This window comes from Acinonyx jubatus, chromosome B4 (assembly GCF_027475565.1).
Source record: "Acinonyx jubatus isolate Ajub_Pintada_27869175 chromosome B4, VMU_Ajub_asm_v1.0, whole genome shotgun sequence".
Taxonomy (NCBI): Eukaryota; Metazoa; Chordata; class Mammalia; order Carnivora; family Felidae; genus Acinonyx; species Acinonyx jubatus.
Window position 1 is genome coordinate 114,884,814 of NC_069387.1, and position 27,936 is coordinate 114,912,749.

A 27,936-nucleotide genomic window follows, 5' to 3' on the forward strand; every position below is an offset into this window, starting at 1 on the left:
TTGACCAAGCGTAGAATTGGTTTCTTGGCATAAATGTCTTCTGACGTTGATGTTCAGCTTACATTTCTTCTTTTTCCTCCCTTCTCCCTCTGACTGCCATCACTCAAAACATAGTTCAGTTACCTCTTCCAGGAAGCCTCCCTGATGATCCAAAGGTGTTGTGGTTATTGTACTTTCCTCTAGGACACACACTTGGCACATTAATTGGCCTTTCATGTCCCCAACTAGATGGAAAGTCTTCGAATAAAGGACTACATGTGATATTGATGTACCTTAGCCCCAGTACAGCACCTCAGAAATAGTAGCTGAGGTAGGGAAGATGCTAACAGCTATAGATTTCAAGATCGGATGAAAATTGGCTTATAAAATAAGGAAGTATATTAGATCACCTTTGGAAATTCACCTGAAGGACAGGCTTCAGGACTGCTTTTTCCAGCAGCTCCTTAACGTTGAAGACCCAGATTCCTTCCTTCCCTCTCTGCTATGTCATCCCGTGTTGGCATTACCCCAAGGCCAGATTCCCCAGTGGGTTGGACTGGCTGTCAACAGCCCTAGGTGTTCTATGCTTCCTCCTCATTTAAGTCAAATAGGTGGATGAGAAAGCCTGACTGCTGTGGCTCTCAGGAGAGAATGCTTTCTCAAGGCCCCCAATAAAACTTGTCTCTGTCTCATTGGCCCAAATGCAACCTCAGCCATTTCTTGAACTAATCACCAAGCAAAAGAAATGTGGTATCTTGTGGACTCACCAGGCCTATGCTGTACTCTGAAACACATTTCTTCCAACTCTTTTTCTGGCTTTGTTTTTTGGGTATATTTTTAACGTTTACATTTAATAAATTAATATCTTCAACCAAAGTAACACCCCAAATGCAAAATGATGCTATTCATAATTAGAAGGTTTAATCAAAATATAATAATCCAGTAACCAGATCCAGAAATGAGACTCAAGTTTAAAGTAGTAATGAAAAGTGTCTTGAATTGTTCAGGTTATGTTTTTGATTTCATGTATAGTGATAAATTGTTACAGTAATGTTCTGCACATCACATGCCCATGACATTGACTATTATTTTCCAGATTGACTTGGGCTTGAGAATGTGACTTGCTTTGGCTGAAAGGACACTAGCAAGTATGGCAAAGTAGAGGCATAAAAGCCCCAGGGCTCTGGCTGCTCTGAGACAACAGGTGAAGCAGCTCAGATTACCTGCTGGGGAGGAAGTCACAGTACCATCAACTCTTGCTGCTACTCAGGGAGAAAGACAAAGGATAAGGAATCAATTACACTTTCTAAAGACACTTTGTTAACAATCATTGAGGAAATCTTTCAGAAACTCGATTAACTGCAGTTAGAATAGACTTTCCCCAAAGAGGTGCTAAACTTTGTTATAAAAATCTAAGAATGTAGTGACAACATAAGACAATTGAGACTGCGTTTATTCTGTGTTTACCTTGTACTCTCTTGGAGGCGTGTGATAATCAGTTTCTAACAGAGATGTATCAAAAACTCCATAATAAAGTGCCCCAGCAGACGAAAGTGGCTCGTGGGAATCCAGCCCTCTCCAAACTGGAGTGAAGAGCCGTCATCAGACTGCTGGGTATACTGGCTCCACTGCAGTTAGTGGCTAAGAATGAATAAACCTTACTTGTGCATGTTAAACAACAACGCCAAGAACAACATTTCAGTAAACAGGTTCTCAGCACATTTTTTTGGTCACTGAATTGATGTAGGCAACAGTTTTCACTTCTGTCTCTGCCTTTCCTATGGACAGGTGCAATCTAAAAAGTGAAAACTCTATTGTGAAAGGTACTGTTGGACCCATTTTAGGCTTTAATCAAGTAAGCAAGCTGGCAAGTGTGTCTGTTCTTTCCCTAGCCTCCTGTGGTTTTTAGAGGCACGGTTTCAGACTCTTGCGCTTGGGGTGCCTTGCACATATTTGCACAAATGGATGCAAAATGGAAGGTTAAGATCTTCCCACAGATCTTAACCTTGGGAAGCCAAGAGGTCATCTGACCCATCCTTCATCCAAATGATTATACTTAAGCCTTCCCAGAAGATCCCTTATCTTATTTTTTGAGGAAAAAACAGACTGGGTAACACATCCAAGGCCCCATTGACCTTTATCAATAGTTCCTCATTTTAATGATTACCATTACAGAGAAGGGGTTGGCTAACTTTGAACATAAAATTCCTTCTTTGTGAGACAGGAGGTTCCTTAACAAAGGGTTACTATAGGAATGTGAGTACAGTACTAACACATAGGAAGAAAGTAGTAATACTAACCTCTAACTCCAGTTTAAGCATCTAAGATTTCTTTTGAGATATATAGTGATATTTGATAAATATCACTAAGGGCCACTCCAATGGCAATCTCTTTATTCATTCCTCAGCTCCTTTGCACAAAACCTCTTGTTGACCTCTTGACTAGACTATGATTCAATCAATAGAAGAAAGAGAAGCTTAAGGACAAATTATGACTTCAAAACAAGTTGTTTATCAAGGCCTATTAAAGAACATCCACCATATTGTAGTGTAATTCGATCAGTTATCTAGTGAAGAGCTTGTCAAACAAACAAACAAAAAAGATTTACAAAAGTCTAATGCATTTGGAAAAGAATACCATCAATCTGTTTCCAGATACCATTTGAACTGTTTGAGTTCAAATAATGTTAAGTGGCCTGTGGCCTGTTAAGAAACAAAGAAAACTATAATCTGAAAACAGCTGCCGTGTCTCAAACCAAGTAAACAAGAACACAGCGCTACAGTCAGCAACTAATACAGTCACCAGCCTAACCAAAGTAGGTTTTAGAAGAACGGAATAAAATAATGGGTTGATCTACCCAGGGAAGTTCTCAGGTCTTTTCCTCAGCATAATACTGCTTGCTGTTAAAGTACCATCTGATCTGCTAATCCATGACAAAGCCCATTAAAGATCCCCAGACTCTGGGATTTTGATGAAATTCTTATGTAGGAATTCCAGTGAAAAGGCCGTTGGAGAAACTGGTCTGGATTCTGGAATATGTTCCATTCTGTATTTTTCTATGTATGGTGCAGCTACTTCCCAAACCTGAGAAGGACAAAACAAAGTCAAAATGTTGAGGACACTGTTCTCACATGCCATGGAACATCAACCTCGTAGGACCAAAATGTCTATCGCTGACTAGACACATAGCGGCTGTTTCCTTGCTTTTGTTCTAAGCCATTTGACATACGATCTGTGTCAACTGCTCTTTGGTTGCATTAACAGATTTTAAAATACAAAGTCTGAAACCTTTCTATTAGCAATAATCGCACCTCGGATAAACCTCATTGGCAACGATACTGCCACTGCGCAAAGCTAGTCTGAAACCTTTCTGGAGTTACCATGAAGGTTTTCAGCTGCTTACTCTTCTGGAGCAAAACAAGCTAACAAACACACAAAGCCTAGAGAATTCAGTGTGGACAGCATTAAAGAAAGTTGCTCAAACGATGACCGTGTGTTTTCTAAAACAAGCTTTGAATAAGGCGGTGGATTTCCTCATTTGCCAGATTTCCATGCTGTGTGTGTATTCCTTACACTCTTGCTACTCAAAGTGTGATCTGTGGAGCAGAAGCAGCAGCATCTGGAACAAGATCCCCAGGAGATTCACACGCACATCACAGTTTGAGAAGCCTGCTTCAGACCCTTGTTTATACCTCCGCCCACCAACCTATTCTCTTTCAAGCATCATGTCTTCTCACGTTAAGGTCCTGTTTTTGGTTTACATCTGCTTTTTATCAGCTTGCTGCCAACAACCAAGGAGGGTTTCCTATTCTTTTGTATTACCATAAAAAATATATTCTTTCAAAGGCTAACTTCCTCGAAAAGATACGTGCATCTCCAGGTTTAATTGCAGCATTATTTGCAAATAGCCAAGACGTGGAAGCAACCTAAGTGTCCACAGACAGATGTATAACAACTCCACCCAGTCTTAAGAGTTAACTTGAGTTAAGGTAACACACTTCTTGCTTGCCCACCTAAGGCCCTTGATCTATAACAGAATTAATTTGTTTCTTTTGAGATTTGCCGACCACTGGCCTTGGGGAATGAAGGACCAAGAACTTTCCCCGCCTGCAGAGGCCAGCAAGTATGTTTGAACCCACCTTGGCTTTCCAACTAGCCCAGCAATGTTTTAGCAAAATGTTTTTCTTTTTTAAGATCACACAGTGATTATTGACCTCCCTTTGGTCATCTGTAGATCTTGCCGTCCTTTGCAGAAAGAACAAAGTACTCTTGGGGAGCCTGGGTGGCTCAGTCAGTTGGGCATCTGACTTCAGCTCAGGTCATGATCTCACACTTCATGAGTTCGAGCCCCACAACAGGCTCTGTGCTGACAGCTCAGAGCCTGGAGCCTGCTTCGGATTCTGAGTCCCCCTCTGTATCTGCCCCTCCCCTGCTCATGCTCTGTCGCTCTCTCTCTCTCTCAAAAATAAATAAACATTAAAAAAATATTAAAAAAAAAAAAAAGAACAAAGTACTCTTGCACAACCTCTGGGTACCAAGAAACCAGACTTCCTTGCAGCTCCCCCCACTCCCCTGGGCATCAAGAAACTGGAACTTCTTCCACAACCTCTAAGAACTGAGATAACTCTGTAGCTGACATCATTGAGTCTGCATGTAAGTAAGAAATGTCATAGACCACTGCATTCTCTTAACTGTTTAACTCCCTTTAAATACCTCTGTGCTAGGCAGAAACCTGAGAGTTGGCTTTTGGACAAGAGTCTATTTCTCCCCAGGTGGCTGGCCTCCTGTATAAAACTCATATTCCTTTCTAATCAAAACTCATCTCTTGAGTATTGGCCTTTCAAGCGATGGACAGCTAAACTTGGTTTTCAGTAACAGACGAATGGATAGAGACAATGTGGTATGTATGTATGTGTGTGTGTGTGTGTGTGTTAATCATCCATAAAAAAGAAGGAACTCCTGGCATTTATGATAACATCGATAGACCGTGAGGGCAGTATACTAAATGAAATGAGTCACAGAAAGACAAATACTGTATGATCTCACTTATGTGTGGAATCTAAATAGCAACCACAACGGCAAAAACTGAGCTCATAGATAGAGGCAATAGATTGGTGGCTGCTAGAGGTGGGGGTGGGGAGTTGGAGAGTGAGCAATATGGATAAAGGGGGTCAAAAGGTACAAACCTCCAATTATAAAATAAATAAATCTTGGGGATACACAACATGATAACTATAGTTAATAATACTGTATTGTATATTTTAAAGTTACTCAGAGATTAGATCTTAAAAGTTCTCATCACAAGAAGAAATTATAACTATGTATGGTGACAGATGTTAACTAGATTTATTGTGGTGATCATTTTGCAATATATACAAATATTAAGTCATTAGGTTGTACTCCCAAAATGGATATGTTATATGTCAGTCGTATTTCAATTAATAAAAAAAGGCCAACCTCTCTCATCTACCTCTCTATGTGCACCAAAGTTGGCAGCAAGCAAGGGGCGTCCCCTCAAAGGGTGTAGGGCACATCTAGAAATGACAGATGTGAAGATCAAAGGGAAAAATCATTCCCCAAGAACAGAGCAATGGTTCCAGGGGAAATCAAGAAATTCTAGAGAACATGATACTCACAAATTATTACAAAAGGCTTAAAGAACTTTAAAAAATATATTTAAAAAATGAGTCAGCCTATGAGGCATCTGTCCCTATCACAGAAATCTCTAGTCAATGAAACCAGAGAAAATAAGCAGTAAAGAGAACCTGTAGTACCTCAATCAGGGTGATGATGGGGTAGGACACCCCACGACACTAGACAGACCTATAGACCTTTGAGGTAAAAACCTGGGACTTCGTTTTCTCTTTGAGTCTATTTAATCATTGGACCAGTTGGAGGTGGTGGTGATAACGTACTTTTGAATGAAAGAGAACGCTCTTGGTGAAGGGGATCCATGAAACTCTCATCTCATTTTTTCTCCCCATGAATACCTGTCCCAAACTCCATTTAAAATCATTTCAGTTTCTAATCATTAGATATTTAATGTTTGGGTGCAACACAGGACACTTAAGCGGTTATCAGACAGCTTTTTAAAGTTGCACAAGAAGTTGCCCAAGTTCCTTTTTGTTCACATCCAAGGCATAGACGAGAAACAAAAGAATAAGACAATATTTCTTCACTCGCTACTCCCACTTTGCTCTCCCATAATGACCCAAAACTAAGAAATAAGCCAAGTGGCCAACTTGCCTTCTGTTCCAGGAGCAGCCTGTGCGCTGCCTCAATGTCTGGGGCCATGAAGCGATCTTTTATCCAGGGCCTACAGAGAAAGTACATCAAACCATCAGCCAAACATTCACCACTGCCAGGGTTCACAGATCTGAAATGATGGCATCTCCAGGGACCTGTTTGACTTTACCTTACAACAGAGCGCACCAGGTCATATACTTTTTCCAGAGGAGTAGTTGTTCTCAGGGGGCGTAGAAACTCTATGCCCTGGCAGGCTGCCAGAAGTTCGATGGCCAGCACTACAATAAGAAAGGTGGAGGGATGATTAAAGCCTGACTTCATGCTGGGGGGATATAACTCACGAGGAAGTCGACACTGCTAGCCAACTAAGAGTCGGTTCTCTGTCTAGTGGTAGAATAAAGCTGCCTTGGTGTTTGGTTACCATCTTAAATTTGCTTTTCTAACCTATTGGCTGTATCTTTAATGTTAAGAAGGAGAGCACTATCCAGCTAAATGTCTTAGCCCCCCACTTCCTGTTTATCTGATCAAGATGGATGATATCTTTGTCCTATTTCCACCTTTGCATAAATTTCAATTTGTTTTTAGTCTTGCTATTTCTTTTGGCTTGAAATACCTGGCAATAGACTTTCATCAAAGGATTGAAGGAGCCAGTGAATGAGCAAATGAGTTTTTTGTTGGGCTGGGACTAATTCTATAGTGCTCATTTCAAACCTTCAAACCCAAAGGCTCCCAGGCCCATTAAAACTGAAATTCTAGGGGCGCGTGGGTGGCTCAGTTGGTTTAGCGTCCCGACTTGGGCTCAAGTCCTGATCTCACGGTTTGTGAGTTCGAGCCCCGCATTGGGCTCTGTGCTGACAGCTCAGAGCCTGGAGCCTGCTTCGGATTCTGTGTTTCCCTCTCTCTCTGCCCTTCTCCTGGTCCTGCTCTGTCTTTCTCTCTTACAGAAATAAATAAACATTAAAAAAAATTTTAAAAAAATGCAATTCTAGAAATTGGTACTTTGCCAACTTTCGGCTTCTTGATAAAACAATCCTTACACGGGTTTTTCCTAGCTAAGAACTTATTAAATGTACCATACCTTGTGATTGGCTTTGAATATTGACATCTAAGTTTCTCTACATTTGGATTCCATTATTTGCCAAGAAAAAATAGTTTAGAAGGGTAAAGTTGATCAAACCATTTAAGTGGTTAACTGGAGTATTGAAAATATTTGACTTTTCGTCTTAGAATTTATGAATTGCATCACAAACTCTGGTGAGTACAGACAAGTCACAATAGGAGAGGATGAAATAAATGATCTATTTTGGACCTGGAAGAAACTTTACATCTTCTAGTCTAGTTCCCTCACTTCATAGGTAAGGTATTGGAAACTTTAAGAAGTTGAGCTGGGGTGGACAGGGAAGGCACCTGAGGTGAAATCTGCACAGCTACAAAGATAGAGTGAAGAAGTGAACCATGTGAAGTCCTTGGGGAACAATGTTGCAGGCAGAGAGACCAGCGAGGACACAGGTGCTGAGGTACTGGCAGGTACAAGAATAACACTGTGGCTCCAAGGTATCGAATGGAATGGAGACAGGTGCCAGTGAGAGCCAGAAGCCAGATCACCCATGATCCTGGTAGGCTACAGGAAGGGGGCTGGGTTTTGTTTTGAGTACAATGAGGAAACTTGGCAAATTTGAGCAGGAACATGGTGTGATCAAAATTACATTTTAAGAAGTTCACCGGGGTTATTTTATGTGGTGACTATGGAAGAACTGTAGTAAAAACAAGGAGATATCAATCAAAAGGAGATGATGGTGCCTTGATTTGGTGTCTTTTGACAGTAAGGTTAATTTGCTGAAGCACTGGCTAGAAGATCCGATCTGGATAGGAGTCTGATAAGGGTGTCTCCTTAACCTTCTGGCCAGAGCCACATGTTTAATGGGGAGACCATCTCAAGAATGGACATTAGGAACACACTCTGGTAGGCAGTTAATAACCAGTGTTGGTGAGGATGTGGAAAAATCAGAACTCTCAAATACTGCAGATAGGAATGTAACATGGTGCAGCCACTTTGGAGAATAGTCTGGCAGTTCCTCAAAAAGATGGAGGTCAGTCACCATATGACTCAGCAATTCCACTCTAGAGAAATGAAAATATACGTCTTCATAAAAACTTGTACACAAATGTCTATAGTAGCATTATTCATATTAGCCAAAAGGCAGACAAAACCCAAACATCTCTCAACTGATGAATGGATAAACAAAATGTGTTAAATCCATAAAATGGAATGTGTGGCCATAAAAAGAAATGAGGTACTGATACATGCTACACCATGGAGGAACCCTGAACACATTATGCTGACTGAAAGAAGCCAGATACAAAAAGCCATATATTGTATGACACTTACGTGAAACGTCCAGAATAGGCAAATCCACAGAGAGAGAAAAGTACATTAGTGGGTGCCTAAGCCCAGGGACAGGGTGAGACAATAGGAGAGGGATAGGTAAAGGGTACGAGGTTTCTTTCTGAGGTGATGAAAATGTTCTAAACTTGGTGGTGGTGACAGCACAACTCTGTGAATATACTAATAGCAACTCAAGTGTGCAATTTAAATGGATGATTGTATGGTATGTAAATTATATCTCGATCCAGCTGTTAACAAGAATACTCAGCTCTCCCACATTTATCTGAAAATACTGCAGTGTTTGCTTATCCGCTGTTTCACTTTCCACAGTTTTGGTGGCCTGCAATCAACCACCGTGTGGAAGCAGGTGAGCCTGATGATTTGTCAGGTTCCTCTTTCTGACGAATCATCAGGTCAATAGAAGCCTGAAGCTACGTCACAACGCCTGCGACATTCACCTCACTTCATCTCGTCTGTAGGCGTTTTATCCTCTCACATAGTCACAAGAAAGGGTGAGTACAGTCAGGTATTTTGAGAGAGTTCACATTCGCATAACTTTTATTTCAATATATTGTTATAATTGTTCTATTTTATCGTTCTTGCTTATCTCCTACTGTGTCTAACTTATAAATTAAACTTTATCATAGGTATGTGTGTATAGGAAAAAACATGGTATACGTAGGACTTGATACTACCCGTGGTGTTGGGCATCCACAGGGGGTCCTGGAACGTTTCCCCCGTGGATAAGGTGGGAATTACCGTAGTGATACTCTTGTCAGCCAACTGCTTCCAATACAGTTGCAAAAATTTAGGAGCTTAGATAACAATGCTTAAAGGAAGGCAATTCCTTTAAAAAAAACAAAACAAAACAAGGGGGGCGCCTGAGTGGCTCAGTCGGTTAAGCCTCCGACTTCTGCTCAGGTCATGATCTCACAGTTTGTGAGTTCGAGCCCCGCATCAGGCTCTGGGCTGACACCTCGGAGCCTGGAGCCTGCTTCAGATTCTGTGTCTCCCTTGCTCTCTGCCCCTCCCCTGCTCACGCTCTGCTCTCTCTCTCTCTCTCTCTCAAAAAATAAACGTTAAAAAAAATTAAAAAGCTCAAAAAGGGGTGCCTGGGTGACTCTGTTGGTTGAGTGTCTGACTCTTGGTTTCAGCTCAGGTCATGATTTCGCAGTTGGTGGTTTCAAGCCCTGCGTCAGGCTCTGTGCTCACAGTGAGAAGCCTGCTTGGGATTCTCTGTCTCCCTCTTTCTCTGCCCCTGTGCAATCTCTGTCTCTCTCTCTCTTTCTCTAAATACATACATACATAAACTTAAAAACAATAAACAAGACAAGCAGTAATTTAGAAGGCAGAGAGAGGTTGGCCTAACGCAGTTCTACCCTAGAAGTATCTGCCAGAAGGTTTGGATCTGAATCTCGTCAAGCCTTTAGGAACAACCGCAGTATACAGGGAATGCAAGGGCTAGAGAACAACTTAAAAGTTACACCATAAGGCAGCCAACAGGTAAATCCAGAATGTCGGTTTCTAACAGAAGACTGACCTGGTTTTTTGTTTTTTTGTTTGTTTTTTTTAATCCAGTCCATGGCATGAAGAAAAAAAAGGGAGAGGGGACTGTTCTAGATAAAAAGAAGCTTAAAGCCTTTAACACACCAAATTTAAAATGTGGGCCTTAAATCTAGATTTGAAAAAAACCCACTGTAAGGGCATTGAGATAATTGCGAAATTTTGAATATGGACTTATCAGTGACCCCAAGACTTGTTGATTTTGTTGGATGTGATAATGGCATCATGGTAGATAAAAATGCAGGAAGAAAATAATGTGATGGGATTTGCTTGAAAATAACTTGAGAAAAGTAAAAGAAAAAATGAAGCAAATGTGCTGTTGAGTCAGAGTGAGGTATAAATGAGGGCTCATGGTACTAATCTCTCTACTTCTGAATATGTTTTAAATTGTTTGAAAAATAAAGCCAACCAATAAACCTGATAGGTCAGCAGGTGTGGTTCTTAATTTTCAGCGAGCATCAGAATCACCTGGAAGACTTGTTCAACCAGATTGTCCTGCTCTCTCCCCTAGAGTTTCTACTTTAGCAGGTCTTTAGGGGTGGTGCCTAAGAGTCTGCCTTTCTCAAGTTCCCAGGTGATGCTGATGCTGCCTGTTTTGAGGCTCACAGATGTAGAAGTTAATCAGAGAGGATTGCCATCCCAGACTGGCTGGGTTTACCTTGCTCCACATGCTCGATGACCCGAAGTGCCTTCCTTGCTGCCCATCCTCCCATGGAGACATGGTCCTCTGTGGCCGCGCTGGTGGAGAGAGAGTCCACCGACGAGGGGTGGCACAGAGCCTTGTTCTCAGAAACTGCAAGAAGCCGTGCAAGTTAAACATGCTTCTAATAGGAAAAATGGCCATGTTGGCTTCTCCCCATGCCCAACGTCATGGAGGAGCCCCTCCAGGAGCTCTCGGTTGTTATCCAAGCACCAGATGGTCCAAAACTATTTTGGGAAATGGAAGCAGGTTGGGTTTGTATCAAAGTGAGAAGGACTTGGAGCCAATAATGAATTCTGAGATAAGACCAGATGGGAACCCTAATAGTACAAAGCCCAGTTGAAAACACAGGAAACATTTAGCATGCTAGGGACACTAGGAAAAAAAAATACGTGATGGTGTTTTCTAAGTACTCAAGAACAATTGACTGGTACTATCACCAGAGGAGGCCTTAGAATTCAGGGTGGTGTTTGGGGATGGAGACTGGACCCCAGATCTTGAGCAAGAATATTTTTCAGTTCAGACTGTTCAGTGATTATATAAGCGGAGGCAGTGGGTTAAGCACAGGCTTCATGACTGCCGGAGATAACTTGGGGAGGCTGGGGAAATCCTAGTGATGGCCTGGATTGGTGTCTCCCAAACTTTATTGTGCATATGACTCACTCCATCTTGTCAGAATGCAAATGTTGAGTTTCTCGTGGGCCTGAGATTCTGATAAGCTCCCAGGTGGTGGCTGGAACTTTGGCTCGAAGACAACACGTTAAATACGGAGGACCTAGATTCCAGAGCTCCTCCCTAGCTCCAGAAGCCAGGGAAGGCCAAACTCAGAGCGTTTTCTTCCCTACATTTTTTACCCTGAGAGTGGCTGAGACGTCAGTTGTTTTCTGTGCCATAAGGGGTCCTGAGGTAATCTAGCTACGTGAACTAGGGTGGTCAACTCGTCCTGGTCTGCCCAGGACTTGCCAGGTTTCAGCACTGCAAGGCCCAGGTCCTGTGACCCTTCACCTGCCATTAGATGGATAAGCAGGCTGTAGTGAGGCTCATTCAGAAAGAGAAGTTACACGTCCCCCCAAAAGAAAACTACCCATTTCATTATAAAGAAAGCAAGTTGAGCGACTTCAATAGGCAGTTTAGGGAAGCCAAACACATTCAAACAAAGCTTTCTGAAGTCCCTAATATTTTCTAGAAATCAACCGCAACCTCCCTATGTTAATGTGAGAAGTTGCTGTCCTTTAAGGGAGTATTTTCATAAGGGGGTTAAGTGAGCAAATAGAAGATCCTCGGCAGAGGACATCATGAATTCAGGGTCTCTGTTGGTTTTATTGAGTTTCCATGTGAGGCTTTGGTGAGGAAAGGGTTAGGAGTAATCCTAATAGCAACTAATATTTACTTACTGCTTAGAGACATGCCGGGCATAGTTCTAAGGCTTTATATGCATTAATTCATTTAACAAATTAGCCCCATTAGGTAAATTTATCACCCCCATTTTACAGAGGAGTAAACGGAGGGTCAATAGGATTAAGAAACTTGCTCCATATCACACTCCTGGTAAATGGCAGAGCTGGGATTTGGACCCAGAGTCTATGCTCTTAATTAACCATGTGATCTCCTGCCTCATGGGTAGGTTTGCCAGAAAAAATACAGAATGCTCAATTACCTTTGAATTTCAGATAAAAAACAAATAACTTTTTAGTATAAGCATGTCCCAAATAATTCAAGTTTAACTGGACATCCTGCATTTCTTTTGTTAAATTTGGCAGCCATATTAGGATTATGTACTCATTAAAATGAGATCTGCATTAATTGAAGTGAGAGCATAGATTAGAGGACAAAAATGCCTGGGTTTGAATTCAGTTCTACTTGCGAGCCGTTCAATGTTGGGTAAGTCACCTAACTTCTCAGATCATCTGGTATTCATCTATGCAATGGGGGTAATGATAGCGCCTTGCCTCATGGTATTGTTGTGACCGTGAAGTGAGTAATTATAAATTAAGTCCTTAGCAGGTCCTTTGTAGCAGGCCTTGTTCTGATGTGTTACTTAAAGTTTTAATTCAGAAATCAGTGACACTGAACCTCAGTTCTCATAGAGGGCATCTTGCTTCTTATAAGCATTTTTGCATATTGTAATCACATCTTTATGCTCTTAGAGGTCAGTATATCTACTGAAATGTATCCAACGTTTAATCATCCAAGTCCGTTCATGTTTCACCTTAATTATGGGTATCTTTGTCTTTTTCCTTCTGATAGTCCCCAAATTGCGATTAGGGAAAAAGCTACAAACATGACATTCGTATGTGACGTTAAATTGCTTCCTACAGAGAAATTGTGGAAACCTCATTATTTACAAACTCATTGGGGTATTATTCTGTTTTACTTCAACTTTGTTTAGATTTTATTATATATATATATATATATTTTTTTTTTTTCCTAAAATATGTCAGGCTTCCTTCTGCATTTGTATTGAGACAAGTAGGATGCAAATGAGGTGGGGAAAAACCTGATTCAAGGACAAAATTTGACACTTTCAGATAAAAAGGATGGGCTCGCATTCTGAGAAGTGGGCAGTGTTCTTACCGAGGGCTGCAGCTGTACAATGTGCAATCATGAATCCCGAGTTCAGACCACCCTCAGCAACCAGGAAGGCAGGCAGCTCGCTGAGGGAGGGGTTACAGAGCCTTTCGATTCTTCTTTCACTAATAGCAGCAAGCTCATGAACTCCAATGGCCAAATAGTCCAGGGCCTAGAAAGAGTGACTCAATTCAGTTGAATTGAGCCTAAATTGGAATATGCTTTCAGGGTCAGGAGCAATTCTAAAAAGCTTACTTTGGCTGGGTATTCACCATGGAAGTTTCCTCCAGAAATAGTCTCTCCCCTACTGGCAAATACCATCTTTCAAAACGGGTTAAGGCTTGAATATAACATTTGCTGATCACTGCAAGTAGAGGTCTCCCCCACCATCCGAAAGTAGAGCGTTCCTATGAAAATCTTTTCTAAACCAAAATGGCATAAAGGGAAGAAGTGCTTACCATTAATTTACATGGAAAATTTTTGAGCATTCCCAGACCCTCAAAATCACCTCTTTTAGCCTTCTGATACCAGAGGACACATCTTGCTAATGGATGCACAAAATAAGTTAAGATAAAGCACAGATGCTCATACAGTTCAAAGCCCTGGCAGCCTGATGCTGAGATGCTGAGTATAGTTCCCAGGGAAGGAGCTCGGTGATACTGCTGTTACCGCTTCAGATTTCTTTCAGTCCGTGAAAACAAGTACTAATGTAGGTCTGTAATGCAGACTTTCAAGAAGCAGGGGATACCGGTGTGACTCTTTTCCCAACCCACTAATTTGTAACACTGATAGCCCTTGTACAAATATGGGTGGAGGGAAGGAGATTCTCTCTACAAGCAGTTGTTGACATAAAGGGACAAAAACCCAAAAACAACTAAACAAATATCCCAAACCTTAAAGATGAATCATGTACACCCAACGGGGGGCCAAGAAAACATGAAACATCAATTTTTTTCCCCTGAGAGTAGAGATTCTCAAGCACCACAACCATAGTAATTTTAGCGGTTAGTACTTTCCCTCAAAACGGTCTATATCTGAAACTAAGAACAGAGACCGGGACGCCAGTTTAAAAGCAAACTCTTTTTGGCAGGGGGCAATGTGAGCTTGTGCTCCGTAGAAGAATTTGCTGAATGGAAGACTGTTGATGAGCAACCACCAAATTGTCTGGAACAATCAATCCTGGGAACGTTTTCAAACTCTCTACTCAGTGATCCTATGCCAGCATTCACAGCATATGGCAGCCAATAGGCTGTTGCAAACCAATCTAAGTAGGAGGCAGCTTAGACTCCCTGCATATCAATGCCCTCAAGGATCATTCCTTTGTATCTTGCACTTCACTTGGATCAACAGGCACTCAGACAAAAGGCAGTAACAGACCCTCCTTGCAGATTCCAAACAGCTAATTTTCACCTCCTGGACTAGAGAATATTATCTATGAACTAGGAACTCTGAGACAGGTTCTGACTTCCAAGGAACTGGAGATGCACGTATTACACTAACTTAGTCAAGTCTGGAGTTACTCTTTTCTGTACATATATCCGTGAGCCTATTAGGCCCAATGCTGGCTCTTCTGTACCAAGCCACCCCCAGTCACAGGCCTTAGTCTTCTCTCCATTCTCTGAATCCTTATAGCAAGTAATATCTGCACCTATTTAAAACTTAAGCGTGTTCTGTTGTTCTCCAGTTGTTCCAAATTTGGTTGCTGGCTATCAGATTATAGCAATTCGAATTTAGTTCCCATAACATCTAGCAACTATGTAATAGGTGCTCTATATCTACAACAGAACAATTCAGAAGACTATTCTTTCAAGTAACACCACCATTGTAGGTGAACTCTCAAATATGGCCTTATTGGAATTTCATCAATAATTAAGAATCTTTAATTGAGAAAGGAAAAGACTGTTGGCTGAAACTTTTGCTGGGGCAAGTGGTAGTGTAAGAATTTATTAAGGAACTATCCCTCTCCCATATCCAATAATTTAATGGCAAATCTTTCTTTGTTTTTTTCATTTTGTTTTGTTTTGTTTTATTTTGTTTTGTTTTACTCTATAAGATACCCTTTCGGGTCTAAATTATCTAAGTGTAGAAAGGATGCCTTTCCTCACAGTGCCAGAACTGACAAGAACTGACAGATGAGACAGACTGCATAGACTTCATGAAAATTCTAGTCCATTTTGGGGGGTGAAGTATGTTGAGGTGAGTGAGTTGAGGATTACTTAGTGTGGGTTTGACTTAATTGTGAAACAATCTGAGAGGACATAAAACACACATCCTGAAGTAAACTTGTCAGAGAAACCACACTAAAAGGGTCTTGTGATGAATCTTTCACAGCTGTTGTGAAACCTGTCTGCTAAGCTAAGCTGTGAGCTACTTCCAGGGTTGCTAACTCAGCACTTTGTCCCATATTAAGAACTGAGGCCGACATGGGATAGGCATATATTCCTAAGGGTTGGGTGGTCTTCAAAGGCAGTACTGGGTACCTCTGTGACAACTTTGCCAGTGTGACTCCCAAGTGATCACATCAACGTCTGGGAGAACTATACCCTCAAAGAATATTCCATAGCAAAAACAAGATGGCTCTAAGATAACCACACCATGAAGGAAAGAAGGGCTGCATCCTTGAAAAATAGAAGCATTCTTACTATTCTCTAGAATATGGAATATTTTCTAGTAGAAATATGGAAATACTGATTTGAATACACTCCATGTCAAAAATAAAAACTTGAGATGAGGAAAGCCATAACTCGTTAATCAATACTTTGATAAGTGTTAACAAGCTGCCTTCTGTTTCATGCGTCACAAGAACCGGGAAGCCTTGCATAAATGCAAACCTACCCAGGATCCCCATAATCACACTTGTGACCTCGGTTTTCATCTTTCTATCAGCAATCTCAGCACTGGGTTTTAGGGCAAAGGTTTTCATGAAACCTCTCAGCCAATGCCGGAAATATGTGCGTTAGCTTTTAATGAGTCTGTTTGGAAAGCACAGCGTGTTCGTAGTCTCTGAAGTGAAATTAGGTTCACAGACCTGCCCCTGCCAATCATCAGCTCTCTGAGGTTCCTCTGAACCTCAGGTACTTAGTCTATGAAATGGAGTAACAACAGAGATACTACACAAAAGGATCACTTTAGCATATCTAAAAATTACCAGCTTGATTTCTATAACTACAGTTTAGTAAGCAGTCAAAAGATACAGGATTGTCTGTTGCACTATTAAGTTCTGTGGTAATGATGTTCTTCACAAACGCTATTGTGTCATTCACCACACCATGGACCTAAAATACAAGATTAAATGAGTTAATACATTGAAAACACTGATAATGGTGTCTGTCACACAGAGTCTGATATTCTTATTAGAATAGCAAGAATGTTTTTTTTAATGTTTATTTATTTTGAGGCAGAGAGAGAGAGAGAGAGAGAGAGAGAGCAAGTGAGCATGAGCAGGGGAGGGTCAGAGAGAGAATGAGAATGTCAAGCAGGCTCCACACTGTCAGTGCAGAGCCTGATGCGGGGCTTGAACTCATGAACCATGAGATCATGACCTGAGCCGAAATCAAGAGTTGGACACTAACCAACTGAGCCACCCAGGCACCCCGAATAGCAAGGATGTTTTAAACTGGGATTTATTTGTACTGTAGAGCTAATTTAGCGATTTTCCATAGACGTTTTTGATCAACTAGCTAGAATAGAACTTGATGAGTTAAAGGAAATAGGGTATGTATTCTAGGGAGGACCCTATTACACTACAGAATCTGGCACCAGATCAAATATTGTTTCATTCTTGAGTTGTGTGTTAATTTCTTACTCAACTAATTGCCATTCACAAATGAGTTATAACATCTGCAATACTGGATGCCTCATGCCCACTCAGGTCTTCTGCATTGTTTTAGTCTAAAGTTAAGCCTCACAGATTTATTTATGGTGGTTTATATCTGCTTATTAAATGAAGATAAAGTACAACCATGATGTGCACTTAATTTTGATTAGACTTTCCTGCAAACATCTCTGAAAGCTGGTTCTTGCTATATCCAGAAGGGAGAACCAGTAAACTTCCATTAACTGGTTAGGATGATGTTATCACTAAGAATTTTAAAAAGTTATGGCACTAAACCAACACAGCAAGTTGTCTCTTGTGCTTCTGTACAAGGGAATTGAGCAAAGCACTTCAAAAGGAAACAAACAGCTTAATATATAGAATAGAAACTAAAATAATTGGACAAAGGGAAGTATGACACACATAATTTTTAACAGAGGCAGTAAAGAAATTTGGATTATAATTGACCATTACATGACTTTTTAACACTTACCTCTTTTTCTTTTCACCCCTCCCTGAATTGGGAAAAAAAGAAAAGGCTTTTTGTTTGTGTACCTGTGGACAGCAGCGCAAGGTATATGCGTCCTGAACACGATCACAGAACCTGTGACTTTCTGTGGAAGAGGTGGAAGGGATAGCAATTTTTTCAAAGTTATCAATTTTTTCCCACAAAACATAAAACCAAATAAGCTCGCTCACAAAAACATCCCCAGACCTGCTATTTCAGAAGGGTGGTGATCCGAGTCCAAGAGTGACCGAAACCGAAAAGCCACTTCAACTTGCCCACGATGAGGGCGAACAGCATGAATGTCTAGAATTGATGGAGAACAAGTCTGAGCACTTCTTCCATTAGCACGAACTACCACTGGTGATGGTTCAGGACCATCCACGGTGCTGACACAAGCCTTCAAAATCCCAGGGGTTCTTACCACCACTCACAGTTAGAACCTCAACTCCAAAAGCAAGCTTTTCCTTTGACTGTACTCTTTCTACTTTAAATATCCGAGTGCAAACTACGTGTTAAGCCCCCTGGGAATTCAACTCAAGACCTTGGACCTACCCTAATTTAGGATTTAGGCTCCTAATGGAAGGAACCTCCACAGTGGCCAATTGTAGACAGTTTTACATCAATTTTAGGCAGATTTCTGTCCTACTACATAGAATGGTAGGGAGTCTTTCAAATTCATTACTTTCCAGGTAAACTACAACTTCTATGGTTTTTCTCTCTCCATTTTCTAATGGAGACCAACTTTAATCCTACTCTACTTCTAAAACCCTGTGAACAGATTCCTAAGACAGTGCACAGTTTGATGGGAGTTGGGCCTGGATGATCCAGAATGCTGGGTGAATTCTAGAGTCAGCATCTGTAAAATGTGGTCATTCCAAGGATCAAGCGTGGCATGACTTAGATGAAGCTGTGGCAGTATTGTGTATGCCACAGGCCCTTGGGTTTTCTCTTTTTCCCCTACCACGCATCCCCACCAGTCATGTTTAAAGACCTGGACCAGCCCACCCAACCAGCTCTGAATGACTGAATAGCAACCAAATGGAAGAACCATGCTGACCAGTATCGAAGGCTTTGGTGGTGCCTTTCAGCACCTCAAGGGTCAGGGCCGCCACAATGTCAGCCTGACGTGCAATAGCACTGGCTCTCTCCACAGCTTCGCAGCCCAGGGAGGTGATCATCTGTGTCCCGTTGATGAGTGCCAGACCCTTTGGAAAGAAAGAGAGAAGTTCCTTGCTACATTTATTGTAACCTATGTACAAGTTGATTTCATATCTTTTGCATCCCTAAGAGAAAAGTTAACCCGTCAGCTGAAGGACATTTATTTATGTTTTCTAAAGTGCAAGGCAGTAAGACTTATTTAAGCACTTGAGGATTAAGTGCTATCCTAAGTGAAATTGCTAGTATAAACCTGGCAAGTGGAATACATGTTAAGTATCCCCATTCTCAAGACAACAATGAACGTCCAGTGTAGCTGCATATAAAATCTTTAGCTCCTAATTACGCAGCATTTCTTAACTTGTCATCATTGTGGACAGGACATCCTAAAACATTTCTGGCCCAAGACTCTTGGCTGAGAGCACCCTGAGGAATCTTGACTTATAGCATCTGTTAAGGATCCTTAGAGATCCTGATTTGAAGTTTGAATTAAGTAAGAGAACCCCTAAACATTTGTGGCGGGCAGAATCTTCTGAATGCTTATGGATGAGTCCTTTCTTCAGTGACAAACTTTTAACAAACAGGAAAGCCACATTTACTTTAAGAAATCAGTGAGACCGACATTAAGACTGAAAATAGTATATAAATAAAAACTTGTTAAAATGAATACATTTTCCTTGAATCTCCTTACCTCTTTTGGTTTCAAAACAACTGGTTTCAATCCATGAGCCTCCAAGACCTGCAGAATGATTAAAAAGATAAAAATGGGTATCAAATGAAATACTAGCCTTTTTCTAATTTCATAAGGAATCAATAAAATATCTTTAAAGCCTAAAGATCTGTCTTATAAAAGAGCAGACCTCATAAACTGGTTCTGTTCATCCCCCTCTGGTCTATTCTCTAGTTCTGTTCTTTAATCTGAAAGCAGACTTATATTTCACATAATTTTTGAACTTAAATCAGGGGCGTTAGTGTCTACAGAAGTAACCCCGAATTTTGGGTTTTAGGTCCTTTGTGTTCAGTTTCCACATTACTGACTCACTTTTTCTTCTGCTGCTTCCTGAGTACATGTTTACAGAGTAAGAGTATGTGAAATGCCCTAGGAGGCAGGAAGTAGGTAGGACAGCACAAAGGAAGGGCAAATAGCATTTGGAGGGAAAAGAACCAGGGGAGCAGAGATGGAAGTTTCCCAGAGGACTTATCAGAGGGAGGAACAGGAGTGAGTGAATAAGAGTAGAATGAGCACGAGCTGGTCCCTCTGTCCCGGGTACAGCATATCCCAGCTGTAAGGAACCCCCAGTTTCTGTAGTGTAGAACTTAGTGGGAGGGATTAGACCAACAAGACTCTTATAAACCAGTCTAAATTTAGACTTTATTCTAAGGACAATGGGAAGCATTACAGGCTTTAGCCGGGACACGCTTGAATTTGCTGTGTGACGGTGGCTGGGAAAACATTGTACAGAGAAATAAAGATCAGGCTTTAGGGAAGAAAGGTGATTTGGAACCCGTACCCTCCTAAGGATTATCTGTTCCTTTAACTTCTTCCTTCCCCTGGGTCCTCTGCCCCTTCATTGGGGAACCTCTCAGCAATTGACCTGGGATGACACCTCAAATAGTTCTTTGGGCTGCTCTGATGGAATTTGGAGATGGATGAGGAAACATTAAAGCTTTACCAAAAGCAAGCCCTTCTGATTAGCCATTGGGGTGGAAGCTTGGAGGAAAATGGAGCCTGCTTTCCAGAGGCCATACAGCAGGTACAATGATCCACAGCGCTATACTGTGAGACCAGCAACTAAATAAATTGCAACAGTGTGTGGCCTCCGGGATAGACACTGGAAGATTTTTGGCTGCAGAATAAAATGCTGGGATTAACACTGACTGCTGTACCTTTTCACCAAGGTGACCATCAAGTCCAAAGGGCCAGTAGTAAAGTATGGAAGCTAAGAGCCTTACCTAGTTTGACTAACGGTGGCTCCCTCATGGGGTTGCTGTAAGGATTCAGTGCTATAAAGTATGCAAGTGCAGCCGGTGCCCAGCCTAGGGAGATTACTGCAGAATGTAAGTTATTAAAGTCTTACGTATTTAGCATCAGCCCAGCCACTCTTTGGAGACCACATCTTCCCTTCTCCAATTAGCCCAAGAGCAAGATGAGAGAGTGGCGCAAGGTCTCCACTGGCACCAACCGTTCCTTTCTCTGGAACGTAGGGCAGGCAGGAGGCTGGGAGAGAAGTAGGCACCAGTTACTTGTGGCTGTCTTCACTTTGCCAGCGAGACCAACCTCTCCCAATAGGATGTAGTATCACTTTATGGCACAAATACCTGGGGAAAGACAGTTCCTGGAGCACAACTAATGCTTAATGAACCTGGCCGCACTGCTATTAAAAAAAGGCAGAGAGGAATAAGGGTGGGTGGGAGAGAGCACCTTCCCAATAACAAAAAGCCTTCCTTCCCTTATAAGCCGCTTTAAGTTTAGACTATAAAGATCTGTACTCTGAAAATTATAAAACATTGATGAAAGAAATGGAAGCCAACACAAACGGTATGACATTTTGTGCTCGTGGAGCGGAAGAATTCATATTGTTAAAACGTCCATTCTACCAAAGCAATCTACAGGTTCAGGGCAATTCCTATCGAAACACCAATGGCATTTTTCACAGAACTGGAACACAGAGTCCTAAAATTTGTATGGAACCACAGAAGACTCCAAATAGCCAAAGCAACCTTGAGAAAGAAGAACAAAGCTGGAGCTATCACAGTCTCAGATTTCAAGATACACTTCACAGCTGTAGTAATCACAATGGTGTGGCACTGTCACAGAAACAGACAAACAGATCAATGGAAAGACTAGACAGCCCGGAAATAAATCTGTGCCTATATGGTCAATAAATCAATGGCAAAGGAGAGAAGGATACATGACGGGGAAGACAGGCTTGTCTGATGCTGGGAAAACTAGTCCACTTCCTCACACCACACCCAAAACTTAACGTGAAATGGACTAAAGGCCTAAATGTGAGACCCGAAACCATAAAACTCCTAGAAGGAAAACATAGGCAGTAATCGTTTTGATACTGGCCTTAGCAACATTTTTTAAGATATGGTTCCTCAGGAAAGGGAAGCAAAAGCAAAAATAAACTACTGGGACTAGACCAAAATTAGAAGTCTTACGCAATGAAGGAAACCATCAACAAAATGCAAAAGCAACCTACCGACTGTGCGATGTTTGCAAATGATATATCTGATAAGGAGTTAATACCCAAAATATACAAACAACTTACAGAACTCAACATTAGAAAAACCACATAATCCAATTAAAAAGTGGGCAGAGGCTCTGAATAGCCATTTTTTTTTTTTTAAAGAAGACATACAGAAGGCTGACAGACACATAAAAAGATACTCAGCATTACTAACCATAAGGAAAATGCAAATCAAAACCACACCACACAACTATCACCTCACACCTGGCAGAATGGCTATAATAAAAAACTCAAGAAACAACAAGTATCGGTGAGGATGTGGAGAAAAGAGAAACTTTGTGTACGGCTAGTGGCGCAGCCCCTGTGGACAATGTATGGAATCTCCTCAAAAGATTAGAAACAGAACTACCACATAATCCAGTAATTGTACTATTAGCTATTTACCCAAAGAAAATGAAAACACTAACTTGAAAAGACATATGCCCCTCCTATGTTAATTGCAGCATTATTTACAATAGCCAAGACACGGAAGCAGCCCAAATGTCCATTGCTAGATAAATGGGTAAAGGAGAGGTAGTATTTATATACAATGAAACACTACTCAGCCATAGCAAATAATGAGATCTTGGCATTCGTGACAATGTAGATGGACTTAGTGGGTATTATGCTAAATGAAAGTAGTGAGACAGAGACAAATACCAGTTCACTTATACGTGGAATCTAAAAAACAAGATAAAAAAAGTAGAAACAGACTCATAAATACAGAGAATAAACTGATGGTTGATGGGCGTGGGGGCATGGAGCAAAATGGGTGAAGGGGAGTGGGAGGTACAAGCTTCCATTTACGGAATGGATAAAGCATAAGGATGAAAGGTACAGCATATGAAACATTTTTTTTTTTTTTTTTTTTTTTTTAAGTTTAGACTCTTTCCTAGGGACATTACAGATTTTAGCCAGGACATGCTCAGATTTGCTGTGTGAAGCTGGTTGGGGGACACGGTACATAGGGGACTAATACAGATCAGGCTGCATGGAAGAAAGGTGATCTGAAACCCATATCCCCATAAGGATTATCTATTCCTTTAAGTTTTTCCTCCTCCTTGATCCTCTGCCCCTTTGCTTTTACTGTGCATGTCCTAATCAGACCTAGAAATTTTTAGGAATTGTAACAATGTATCTTAAAGATCAGGAGTTAGCTGTTGTTCATTACAGCCTGGCTTCTAAGAACAAAAAGTTAGAAATGATGTCAACATAGAATTAAGAGACTTTTGGGTGGCTCAGTTGGTTAAGCATCTGACTTTGGCTCAGATCATGATCTCATGGTTCATGGGCTCTGTGCTGACAGCTCAGAGCCTGGCGCCTGCTTCGGATTCTGTGTCACCCTCTCTCTCTGCTCCTCCCCTGTGTGTGCTTTCTCACTCTCTTGTAAAAATAAACATTAAAAAATTAAAAAAAAAAGAATTAAGAGACTCTCATATAACCAAAGAATGTGTGCAGTCATTAAAAGCTATTGGGGGAAAAACACTATTGGAGAATGTTTGGAAACATGTAAATTTTAACATTAGAAAAGAATTATAAAATGTTCTAGAAGGCTAAGGCACACCAAAGTATTCACAGGGGTTCTCTGAGGAGGTAAGCATAGATAGCATAGTCTCTGTTTCTACTTTTGCCCAGATTCCTAGGCACCCAGCCTACTGCCTCACCACCACTTATAAACAGACATGTACTGTTTTGGAGGAAATTCTCAGTTAAAAAAAAAAAAGTCCTGTTCTTTCTAAAGTAAACTCAGACTCCTATAGCAGTGTGTTTTCCGTCTGTAGATAAGGTTAGTGGCATGAAGCAATGCCATCCACAGGCCAGCTTCCAGATCATAGTTCACCTAGGGAATTCTCAGAACTCTAGGGACCCAGGGGGGTCCTAGACTGACCCATAAAGCATAGGTAGGTTTACAGCCAGAGATGTACTATCTGCGATTGTAGGGAAGACCAGGGTGGGAGGAGGGACAGGTGGTGGAATCACTACTGGTCTGCTCAGCACAGCCATGTCTACCCATAGATACCCCATATACCTTCACCCCAAAGAGCTTCCCGAGCCTGCGCTGATCTATGATGTTCATCTTTATCTGTAAGGAGGGATGGTGGCCTCCTAAGCATTTCAAATCTTGTCTCCACATTGGAGTTTTTCTACCCTGAGAAGTAAGCTCCAAAGAGCTGAACTGTATTGTATCCTGGCAGGAGATGGCTTCCTGGTCCAGAAGCAAGTCTTTGATCTCTTTGATGCTTCTGTTTTATCTTTGCAAGAAGTTAAGTTTCAGTTATTTAAGTCTGGGTATTCCACTATCTGGGGAGCATTAAGATGTCAGATTCCCGGGCACTAAGCAGAACTACTGAATTGGTCTTTGGGATGGACATCCAGGAATCACTGTGTTTCCCAGATGATTTGATGCAACTTCTCTAACCACATCTGGGCATCGCTGAATTAAAAGTTCTTTCCAGCTCTGAGCTTTGGGCCAGACTTGAGGGGTTTGTTCCAGACTTAAAGATACCAAATACTAAGTGAAGGGTGATGAAGTGTGAGTTGAAGGTACACAGGAGTAAGCATCTCTGTCCCCACCCCTGTCCCCTCAGGTAGTCTCCTTCCCACCAAGCCCATTTCCATTTGTCTCCATTATTCTATGTCATCTTGTCTCTGTTAGTCGTCACCCTGCCATCAACCAAGTCTACCTGTGGTATATGCCCAGCCTTAGGGGAGGGTCAGTCTGGGGATCCATGGCATTACCATTAAATACTTCGATAACTTGCTTGAGGGTCTCCAGGGAAATGCCACTGTATCCTTTGGCTAAGACATTGATCCTTAAAGCCAGGAGCATCCGACATCTCTCAGGGATTAGTGGTTTCCCAACACCTGCAAAACGGAATTAATGTTTTCTTCTAGAAATCTTTTCTACCTCCATCTCTCAAATCTTTTTCCATTTCAGTCCAGTCTCCTACCACCGTCAAGAAGAGGCTTGACTCAGTCAAGACGCATTTGCACTGCTCTCCTTCCTGATTGTCCTGTTTGTTAAAGTCCCATCTTCTAGAAAAAGGAGAAGCCCCAGTTTTGCCTTCTCAGTTCTCTTTCCTAGAATGCTTCAGTGAGTCCCACCCTTCCCAACGCCCTTAGAATAGCATCCAGACTCCTCAGAACAAGCTCCCTTGCAATCAGGTGGGACTGGATTCTTGACATCTCACCTCATCCTGACCAACTCATTCCCTGAGTTCCAGCCTTAATTTCGTTCCCTAAATACACCACTCTTGACATGATAGTATAGCTGCTCCTGCCCCAACCCCATCTCTCCACCTGGTCCATTCCTTTTTCTCAGATTCAGCTGAAAGGTGGTCTTGTCTGATGCTTTCCTCTTTCCCCTCCTCCCCTGAAGCAGAATTGGCACTAGTTCTTGGAATGCATTAGCTATTCGTGGCTGTTACAGGCATGCCTCACTCTGTTTGGAATGATTTACCTGAAGAATGTGAACGTACTAGGTTGACCTGCAGCTCTCTGGAAGAGAAAAGGAAAAAACCCTCTTAGATACCTTGCAGTGAAAACGTTTCCTCAGCTGGGAAAATGAAGGAAAGAACAGTTGAATCTTTGGAGAGGCAGGATAAGGCAGCGTGATGCAATGTAAGAAACCAGCAAGCCTGTGTTTTCAAAGCCAACTCGTATACAAGCTAACAGGAGACTTATCCTCCTCATCTGTAAATTGGGGCAAATGTTAATTATTTCTCTTGTTGAAAGAAGTCTCAAAGATGGGGACAGGTGGCATGTGAATGCTTGTGTTTGCTAAGGAGGGTGGGAATCAGACTTACTCTAGCTTATTGACAGGAATTATAGTTCTGGCAAATTTCCCAAAACCTGTAGTGATACCGTAAACAACTACAACAAAAAAACAGACATTGTACAATTAGATGCAGGCCGTTTTGTTCGGTTAATAAAAAGAATTGTAGGACACAAAGAGAAAACAATACCAGTTTTTTCTTTTATGATGCTATCTATGACTTCCCTGGATTTTTGCACCTTCTTTTCCGCAGTTGGGGTGAGCTAGGAAAACATTGGTCAAAGCAGAGCATGTGGAAAACTTCCATACGCAGTGAAAGAGGTCAGAGGACATCCTTCCCCTGCCCTCCCCCATACCTTTATTTTGTAGTGTCCTTTTCCCAAGTTGACCAGATCCTCTGTGGTCAGGCTGTCCCCATCTAAGGCGATGTACTGCACAAAAGAAGGGAACTTCCATGAGCTCGAGCAGCTTGGCGCTTGAACAAGAGAGTAGGGAAGCCTCAAGCAAAACTACATTTTGACACCCGAGAGATTTTACCCTTGCTCTGACACATTCATGTCCTAGTTTAAACGACCGCTTGCTCAAGAGGAGGCTGAGTAAAGAAGGCTAGCAATGGAAGAGCATAATTAATGCATTTGCCTACTCCACCCAGCAGGATAAAGCCCCGCCCTGACAGTGTTCACTCAAAAATTTTGCTGGCTCCACCCCCCCTTAAGTGAGGGGGACTTAATTTTCTTTATAAACAGAGAGCGGCTGGAAGTTTACCTTTTCAGGCTCCCGGTATTTGCTGTATCTGAAGCCAGGTAAAGGAAAACACTGGGTAGCGTGAGAAAGCCCCCACCCCATCACTGGCAGGGGCAGCCCCCCAGCGCAGACCCACCAGCCTGCAGGAAAGGATACAGGTAAACTCCTTCTGGTTGTGATGGAATGAAGTCGGGAGACATGGCATCCCCTTCTATAACTGAAACAAGAATGCAAGACAGGCTCCTTATAGGTGGCAAAGGAGACGCGCATTGTTGCTGGTAAACCAAGAAAGGGCTCTTCCACTGCCCCTGACTTCTATAGAAATGGCTGCTTTAAAACCACTTCAGAGGCCTTCAAGTGCTCCTAGCATCTTTACAAACGACAGCGAAATGCAGAGATGCAGGTATCAGGCGTGGACCGGGGTTTACATGGAAGTTCAAGATCTAACGCCCACCCCCACCCCCATCCTCACCCCCAGCTGTATTTTGTATTAAATCCAAACCGCTTAGGCCACTGGCCTCCAGTCCGCTGAGGTGCTTTTGAAGGGCAGAAGGATCTTCAAAATGATTCTGTACCTGCAGAGGCATTCAGATAGGACACCGGGACCTCTTTCCCAGGGATGCGGGGACTGGGCAGCCGCCCTCCGGCCACTCACCCACTTCCACGAACTCGTTGTCCTCCAGGGCCACCTGAAGTGGGTCCTCGTCGTCCAGGAGGCCCAGGCCTTTGCATCGGCGCACGAGGAAGCGCACGTCGTCCACCGAGGCGAAGCCGCCGTTGTCTGGCTTATTCTTGACGTACCTCTTGATGGCCTCACGGCCCAGCCAGCCCACCGTGAGCTGCGCGTCCCGGCAGGGCACGGCCAGCCATTCCCCGCGCACGTGCACCGTGTACCTGGGCATGGCTCCGCGCGACCCGAAGGAGGCCCTGTCACCAGGCTGCCTGCTCTTCTGCCTGGGCAGGAGCCTGGCGGGGGCGGTTTTATCTGGGAGGGACTTCCTAGGTGTGGTCGGCGGGGAGGACACCGCTGGACTTTCAAAACACGCCCCTTCCCTCGCCTTAACTCATCCACACGTTGGACAAATATTTATCGAGGGCCGCACGGGGTTCCTGTGGGTTTTCGCAGCCGAGAGAGGGGCGAGAGAGGGGGATGCAGGCAGGCGAGCGGCCCGTCCAGCCGGGGTACAGCCCTGCTGGCAGAAAGGCCCGGCTTCTCCCACGCTGGGGGGTCCCAGGTGCCCTCCTGCTGGCCTCTCTCTCAGGGT

At 42.4% G+C, this 27,936-nt stretch overlaps 1 protein-coding gene and 1 pseudogene across 1 annotated transcript; both read right to left on the minus strand.

The window, feature by feature from the left end:
* Positions 1–878: 878 nt before the first annotated feature.
* HAL (histidine ammonia-lyase) lies at positions 879–27,936 on the minus strand. The gene is made up of 20 exons (XM_015070455.3): positions 27,327–27,936; positions 26,828–26,888; positions 26,693–26,720; positions 26,284–26,358; positions 26,118–26,190; positions 25,959–26,025; positions 25,613–25,650; positions 24,892–25,017; positions 20,998–21,137; positions 19,611–19,658; positions 18,822–18,969; positions 17,972–18,067; positions 17,812–17,870; positions 16,637–16,717; positions 13,698–13,763; positions 13,449–13,614; positions 10,833–10,967; positions 6,395–6,503; positions 6,226–6,295; positions 879–3,063 (listed from the first exon to the last, which is right to left on the minus strand). The coding sequence occupies exons 1-20, from the start codon at positions 27,571–27,573 to the stop codon at positions 2,923–2,925; spliced, it is 1,974 nt and encodes a 657-aa protein (XP_014925941.2). The 5' UTR covers positions 27,574–27,936; the 3' UTR covers positions 879–2,922.
* Positions 3,218–3,335, minus strand: LOC113602943 (uncharacterized; annotated as a pseudogene).

Bases quoted from the DNA above. Each gene is read 5' to 3' on its own strand.
- HAL (XM_015070455.3), bottom strand. From the start codon at position 27,573: ATGCCCAGGTACACGGTGCACGTGCGCGGGGAATGGCTGGCCGTGCCC. The intron at 16,718-17,811 runs GTACACAAACAA...CTTGTATTTTAG, and splicing joins CCTTGCGCTGCTGTCCACAG to GTCCATGGTGTGGTGAATGA. The intron at 13,764-16,636 runs GTATCTTTTGAC...CCGTTTTGAAAG, and splicing joins ATAGTGCAACAGACAATCCT to ATGGTATTTGCCAGTAGGGG.